The 8,152-nt window shown below is 47.7% G+C and overlaps 1 protein-coding gene across 1 annotated transcript; it reads right to left on the reverse strand.

Annotated features, from left to right (window-relative positions):
- Positions 1–7,053: 7,053 nt before the first annotated feature.
- NEUROG1 (neurogenin 1) lies at positions 7,054–7,794 on the reverse strand. Its single transcript, XM_065935441.1, has one exon. It carries the CDS (start codon positions 7,792–7,794, stop codon positions 7,054–7,056), a length of 741 nt encoding a protein of 246 aa, XP_065791513.1.
- Between the last annotated feature and the right edge of the window lie 358 nt (positions 7,795–8,152).

Below are 8,152 nucleotides of genomic sequence, written 5' to 3' on the forward strand. Positions count from 1 at the left end.
TTTTGGTTTGTTATATGATTTTGTAAATTTTTAAAGTTTTCTCCTAGGGTTTACAAAGTATATTGTTAATATATCTGAATGTATTATACCATTTTATGTAAAGTGAAAGAGTCTTACAAGAGTGCAGTTGTCCCTTGGATAATTCGGGGGCTGGGATGCCCGGCCTCCATGCAGTGGAAAACCAGTGAATAACTTGAGAGTCAGCTCTCCACATCTGCTGTCCCAAACCATGGATTCAACTGGCCACAGCTTGTGTAGTATTGCAGTACATATTTAGTGGGGAAAAAAATCCACATATAAATGGATCTGCTCAGTTCAAACTTGATTTGTTCAAAAGTCAACTCTATTCCCATTGATCCCATCCATTCTTTGGGTTGTTTCTCTTCTTTCTTTCTTTCTTTCTTTTTTTTTTTTGCCACGTGGTTTGCAGAATCTTAGTTCTCCCAACTAGGGATCGAACCTGTGTCCTCTGCAGTGGAAATGCAGAGTCCTAACCACTAGAGCACCAGGGAATTCCCTGGGTTATTTTTCTTGCACATTTTACTTATGTTGTAAGTGCCACAGTACAGTATTACTCATTTTGTTTTACACAATTATCTTTTAAGCTGATTTAAGATAAGTAAAAAAAGAGAGTATTTTACTTTCATTTTAACCATTTCCTCTTTTTATTTTCATTTCTTTATGTAGATTCAGGTTTTCACTTGATATCATTTCTCGAATGCTCCATTCTGTGGTGGTTTTTCCTACTCCTTTTTTTCTCTTCATGTTTCAATTTGGATATAGTCAGTTGATCTATCTTCAAGATCATGGAAGCTTTAGAAATATCCAGGCTATTGATGAGTGTCCCATATCATGGGTAATTTTCTACCACTTCACTTTGATTTCTTAGAGTTATCATTGCTGAATTTCCCAATTCTTTTTAAAGCATTGTGATAATTAAGTTTATATGTCAACTTGACTGGGCTAAGGGATGCCCAGAAAGCTGGTAAAACGTTATTTCTGGGAGACATCTATGAAGTTGTCTCTGGAAGAGATTAGCATTTGAATCAGTAGACTGAGTAAAGATCTCCCTGAGGACCCGAATAAAACAGAAGAATGAGGAAGGGTGGATTTCCTCTCTGCTTAAGTTGAGACAGCCATCTTCTAGGACATCAGTGCTCCTGCTTGGGGGCTTTAGACTCACACTGGGACTTAGATCATTGGCTGCCTGGTATTCTCAGGCTTTCAGATTTGGTCTGAATTACACTACTACCTTTCCTGGTTCTTCAATTTGCAGCACATTGTGGGACTTCTCAGCCTCCATAACCCTGTGAGCCAATTTCTGTAGTAAATCTCCTCTTATACGTAAACATATATCCCACTGGTTTTGTTTCTCTGGAAAACCCTGACTAACATAAGCATATTGTCCACAATTTCCACTAAATTCTTTACTGTATTCATCATAGCTATTTAAAACTTCCTATCTGAAAATTCAACAGTTTGGGCACCTCTGGGCTAGTTTGTGCTAGAAAACAAAGCAATATAATTGAAATCCCAACATCCAGTTTTGGCATCCTGCCTTCCGAGTGGTCCCCATCCTGGCCACCACCCCAGAGGGCAAGCAGGTGAGCTCAATACTGGAGCTGAGTGCCTGTTCTAAGTCATCCCAGGAAGTGATAGCTCCTACAGTTCAGTGTACCTAGGCTTATTCTTGGCCAATGACTGATGGAGGATATTGGTGGAAGTTGACTGGAGCACCTTTCCAGAAGGCTCCAGCCTCCACCGTTAGGCTCTTTAAAGGAGAACTGGGAACCTTGATTCCCTGCTTGGCCTAGATTAGAGCAACCCGGAAGTATTTTCTAAGGAAGTCTAGGCCTTGATGAGATGGATGGGGTCTTTCTGGCCAAATGTGAATGGTGATTTTTCAGAAAAGGATGCCACCAGACTTTTGGCCCTATTGATCTTACAAATTGAAACAGTGACACCCCAGGTCCTTGCCAGAAAGCTCACCCCAAACCCTGAGATAGGCTTCCTCTATCTCAGTCAGGAAAAGGACTATTCCCCTGACTTACTCTTGCCTCTAGGCAGGGCTGCTAGATCAGGTCGTAAGGACTGTGCCCCGTGCACAGTCCCTGTGGGAGGTGGGGTGGAGAGGGGAAACTCCACTTACCTTGCTGTGTGTACTTCGCACCAGGAGGATCGGAGGAATGAGCCCTTTTCCTCATGCAACCAACAGCCCCATGTGGCAGTTGATCCTCGCCTGTAACAATGATTATGCTTACGCTTGGATCAGGCTGGGCCCCAGAAAGCGAAACTTGTGGTTCATGATGCTTTTTCTTAGTTGTATTCCATTTTCATTCCAAGAGGAACAATGTAAGAAGCAGTAGAAATGCTGGAACCAGATTGTCTGAGTTCAAATTCCACCTTCATGACTTATTTTTGGTGTGCTCTTAGAACAGTTATTTGACTTCCCTGTGCCTCAGAGATAATGCTCTGCAAAACAGAGATAATGATATTGTCATTATCTTTAATGATAATGAGAATAAAATCATGAGAATTAAATCACTAATATGTATAGTGTGTTTGCAGGGGCTTCCCTGGTGGCTCCGATGGTAAAGAATCTGCCAGAAATGCAGGAGACCCAGGTGTGATCCCTGGTTCAGCAAGATCCCTTGGAGAAGGGAACAGTCAACAATTCAAATATTCTTGCCTGGAGAATGTACGTAGAATACAGAATAAGTGCTGTGTAAGTGTTAGTTGGTATGATCGTGTTAATGATGATGACGTCATTGAGAATATTGCCCTGGACGTCACCGGCCCCGTCCCCCTACTCACGCCTCCCACCCATTATAAGCCTTCTCTGAGTCATTTCTCTTAGACCTCTGAAGCTGGAGAAGGTTATGATTATCTTGGACAGCAACTTGTCCTTACCTTATGGACACTGAAATTCCTCTTTCCATCTTTGCTTTGGTGATAAAATGAGCATTTTCAGGCAAACTTAACCATTTGTAGAGGACTTTTGGGGATGGTGTTCATCATTTCTGATCCAAATCCTTGAAGTCATCCTTAATTTTTCTGTTTCACACTCAAAAACAAAACCTGTTGTTTTCTTCTTAAAAGTTGTCTTGGTTCTGGACCACCCTTATCCCCTTCCACCACCATAAATCTCTTTTTAGGACTCATGTGCAGGTGCTTAGTTGGGTCTCTGCTTCCATCTTGGCCCCTAAACTCTCTACACCTACAATAAATGTGGCCTTAACAGTTACAAGCAAATTCACAACACTCCTCTTCTTTCAACCTTTCAATTACCTTGAGAAAAAAAAAAATCATGGTTTGCACTGTCCCTGCCTGTCTCCAGGTTTCCTAGCTGGCTCAGTGGTAAAGAACCTGCCTGACGATTCAGGAGATGCAGGCAATGCAGGTTTGATCCCTGGGCTGGGAAGATCCCCTAGAGGAGGAAATGGCAACCCACTCCAGTATTCTTGCCTGAAAAATCCCATGGACAGACGAGCCTGGTGAGCCACAAATCCATGGGGTCGTTGCAAAGACTTGGACACGACTGAGCATGCACGCATGCACCTGTCTTGCCCCCCTCATGCCTTCTGCTCCATGTCAGCCTCCTTGTTCCTCTACTACAGGGTAGATAGCCAGGGTTGTCCCCTCTTGACACCTTCTCCTTGGGATGCTTTCCTCCAGATACTATCAAGGCTTGTTCCTTCCCTCTGCGTCTGAGCCTCTGCTCAAATGTCATCTCATCAAAAGCCTTTACATGGCTATCTTTTCTAAAAGAACACTCTCCTTTCCACTGTAGCATTCCATATCCCTCTAATTTTATGTTATTTTTCTTTTTAACATTTACCGCCATCTGTCATAATTTGATTTTGTCTCTCCCCCACTAGTGTGTAAGTTTCTTCCCGGTGAGGGATCTATCCTGGTTAGCCCAGTGCCTAGAATGGTGCTCAACACACAGCAGGGCTTGATAGAATCATTAAAGAAATGACAGGCTAAGTGAATGCTTCATTTTACCATGTCATCCCCATTGTCCCTGAACTGGTTTCTCCAAGACTTGGAAGAAGAGTGTAAAAATACACATTACACCAGGACAGAAGCAAAGAGACAAACCCAGGTAGAATAAATAAGCTTGTCTAAGTGTTAGGTGATTCCTCAGTGGAAGATTCTGTTGAGGAAGTGAATCATGGCTGCTAGTGAGATGTTCTTTGCTCTATAATGATTACAATACTCTAGCAACCTCAGCTACCTTCACAGTGCCAGTGGATGAACGACAGAATTTGCTGAAGGACAAAAAGAGGCCCCTGGGCTGGGGATAAGCATTTTTAAATCACCTCCCTTTTTTCTCCTATTTGGGAGCTACAAAGCCATACTTACAGGCTTGCTTCCATGGAAGAAAGAACAGTGTAAACTGGCAGGGGTGGAGGCTCCCTCCATCAATCGATGTTGTTAAAGATGTTTTCTTCAGATGGAAGTTGCTCTGGGCCCTGTGCCTTGAGTTGTGTGCCTATTTTGGCTACAACATTGGGAATACAGTTTGCTCTTCTTGGGGGTAGTGGTGTTTCGCATTTTCAGTACTGGCTGTAGGCAGTTGTAGGAGACAAAGCTTCTACTGCAGCCGTTGGCTCCAGGATGCCTGGGATGTATGGGATGTTTGTCTGCTGGTGGTTTTCTCAAGACTTTGGGATAGTGATAATACACATCAGCCAGAATGGAGAATCTTCTTCTAGCCCAGAGATATACACCAACACACGCTGAGCAGAGTCTCTGTAGGGACCTGCCTTCTTGCAGACCTGGCCTGAGCCCCTCAGAAAGCTGAAGGGAGGCACTTCCACACATCCTATGCACGGGAGAGCAGAAAATCTGATGCAGACCATTTGTGGTTTTTGCTATAGGAAAATGCAAAGCTGGTAGAGTGAATTAATTCTGAGACAGACAATAGAGCAGGGACCCAGGCAGGGTTATTCAGGAGATGCAACTTTTTCCTGGAAGCTTTTAGCAGAAGCCAGTCTCTTCCAAGCTCTCACAACTTCCAAAGCTTTTCTTGGAAGACTGTCTCTGTTCTGAGGGCAGTCAGAGAGAGGAAGCATCCAACTTTCCAGAACCTTCCAAAAAGAAGCCTTTTTATCTGAAGTACATAGCTGGACTCAGCAATGACTGCCAGGGACCCAGCATCTGACTCTGTAGGTCTAACTCATCAGGAGCTGCGTGAGGAGGGTGACATTCCCCCCAGGGGAAAATGTTGTTAGTAGTCTTACTTCTGGATTCGGCTTTTATTCATCCCCTAAACAGATAAGATTTCTCTCATGCTATAGAATACTATTTTCCCAAACCCATTTCTACCACCTCTTTGTACATAATTATATTCATGAAAAGGGGGCAATTCAATGAAAAAAAAAGGTCTTAATATTAAGTGGGGTAACTTATGAGCTGGGGGAACAGGCAGCAACTGCATTTTAGGGACCATCTTTGTAATCATCCACATTCTGAGATTTAAAACAAAAGCCACTATTGGCCAGTGCTGTCAGCTAAATTGTTAGACAAGGGACAAACACACCGCAGCCAGAAAAATCCCCACTGAGTTTGGACGGCTGATTTCTCTGGCAGCAAATGAAAGCTTTGGCTGTTGCCCCTGGCTAGCCGAGCAAGCCAGGACCGAGTCCACTGCTTGCCCTCCTCTGTGGCCACTGTGGGCACAGTGTGTGTGTGTGTGTGTGTGTGGTGCAGGCATTCTCACAATTTTAGGCAGCTGCACACCCATCCAGGGACACCACATCAGCATAATTCATCCCACACTTCCCAGCCAGAGTGATCCCAGCCTCAATGAACAATAATTTGGAGGCATTGTTTACAAATCAATTTCCCCCTCTAAATAGGCTGTTATAAGAGTGGACCCTTCTGCTTGCCCAGCCTGGGCCCACCTGTCACTGGGACTTCCTAGCCAGTGGTCACACTGTATTGATCTTTCTAATCCCCTTTCTTTGAAACACAGAGCCAGCTGATGTGGAGCTCCTCAAAAGAAAGACTCTCCCACCGCCCCTACCTCTACAGGTAGCTGCATATCCGGGGCTAATTCTCCACTAAAAAGTCTTAATTGGCTTATGGGGAGCCTGAAAGATCTCCCTTGTGTTTACAAAGTGAAAGGAAATGCTGGATCTCAAATGCTCTACTCTCACTTTATCCATTTTTTTGGGGGGGGGGTTGGAAATCAGGTGCATTTTATTTTTAATTGTTTCGAAAAAGGACTGGACTTTCGAAGTTGGGTGGGGATAGTGTTTCACTTTAGTGGTGGAGCAGCCAGGGAAAGGGAAGAAAAGCCCCAGAGACACCAACCACAGGCAAGAAACTTGGTGACTTATTATCTTTTTTATTTAGCTTTTATTTACATGAAACATCTGCAGTACAAAAATGTAAACTTTGATAGCTCATAATAATAGAATAAACTCTTTATGCACAAAAATACATTTTCATATGAATGAAGCATCTTGAATAAATTAAAGTACTCTCCAGCCCAGTGCCTGAATAGCTACGCAAGAGTCTCGGGTTCTTCCTAGAGCGAGCCTGCAGTGGTGGGGGTCGGGATCCATAATGCATGAAGCCTACTCCTTGTCTCTCCTTTTTAAGCCTTTTCATTGTATTGTCAGCCGGCTCAAACCGAATTTTCATGCTCGTTTTTCTTCATTAGAGTTCTACAAATTGTAAAATTGACTTTTCACCTCGTCTTCAGGGACTGATGTGTCCCTTTTCTAAATCACACTGAAGTGGTGGCTGGGGTCAGCTCTGAGCCAGCCACAAAGGAGGTTTTGTGGAGTACAGAAAGTGCAAAAGGAAAGGCCGTCTAGGGGCGGGCGGGAGGGGCCTTGGGGCTGAGGGCTGGAGAAACAGACCAAGGGGCAGCCGCTGCGAGGGTGCAGCGACCTAACAAGCGGCTCAGGTATCCCCTACCCATTTAAAGCTCCCGTTTCCTCGGTCTGCCTGGACTGGGCGGCCGGAGGCCGCAGCTGGGTCCCCATCTACTGTCTGTCTCCTGGGGGAGGGGGAAGGTAACGGTATTCAAAAGGGGCCCTAGTGGTAAGGGATGAAACAGGGCGTCGTGTGGAGCAAGTCTTTGGGCAGGCCGGGGAAGGAGAAAAGAGGGTCGCCGGGGCCATAGGTGAAGTCTTCGGATGCGGCGGGGCTACTGGGGTCAGAGAGTGGCGAGGCGGCAGCGGCGCAGGGGGAGGCGGCGGCGCCGGAGGCCCAGGACTCAGCGTCGCTGGCGGGACTCGGGGGCCCGGGGAGGCAGGGCGCGCACTGTGGCGGCAGGAGGCGCTCGCGGGCAGCGCCCCCGGGCAGCGCCTGGTCAGCCAGGCGCAGAGTCTCCGCCAGAGCCCAGATGTAGTTGTAGGCGAAGCGCAGCGTCTCGATCTTGGTGAGCTTGCTGTCGTCGGGGAAGGAGGGCAGCACGCTGCGCAGCGCATCCAGCGCCGCGTTCAGGTTGTGCATGCGGTTTCGCTCGCGGTCGTTGGCCTTGACGCGTCGGCTCCTGCGCAGCGAGTGCAGCAGCGCCTCGGAACGCACCCGTGCGCGGCCCCTGCGGCGCCGCCGCTCCTGCTCATCATCCGGCGCTCGAGCAGTGTCGGACGCCCCGGGAATCCCGGGTGCGCCCCTGCGGACCGTCACGGGCGGCCCCGAGGCGGACGCGGGCTGTTGGAGCCTGGCACAGTCCTCCTCGTCGGTGAGGAAGCCGGACAGGTCGCTAGTGCTGCTGCTGCTGCTGCTAGCGCAGTCGAGGTCCGAGAGGCAGGTCTCTAGAGTGGCTGGCATCGTGGCGTTGTGCAGGACCGATGGACGGATAAGAGGGCGTTTAGAGGGCAGGAGTCCAGGCTAAGGGCAAGGCCGCCGGGACGCACTTACGTTCGGAACGGCCCGGGTCTACTCTGTGCTGGCTGCGGGCGCCAAGGGCTGGAAGAGCTCAGGGGCGCACCGGAAACTTGGCCTCAACTCCTCGCCTCGCCTGCAGGGGCCACGCTCCTGCCTGTCTCCCGAGTGATCTCGCCGGCGATCAGATCAGCTCGTGTGAGTACCGAGTGTGGCACACGACTGGCCTCAGGACCCCTTAAGTACTCGGCGCAACAATGGGCGCCCCCCTCCCTAGCCACCTCCGCCCCCGAGGCAGCCCACT

This window comes from Muntiacus reevesi, chromosome 1 (genome assembly GCF_963930625.1).
Source record: "Muntiacus reevesi chromosome 1, mMunRee1.1, whole genome shotgun sequence".
Taxonomy (NCBI): Eukaryota; Metazoa; Chordata; class Mammalia; order Artiodactyla; family Cervidae; genus Muntiacus; species Muntiacus reevesi.

Excerpts from the sequence above, each read along its gene's own strand:
- NEUROG1 (XM_065935441.1), bottom strand. The coding sequence starts at position 7,794 with ATGCCAGCCACTCTAGAGACCTGCCTCTCGGACCTCGACTGCGCTAGC.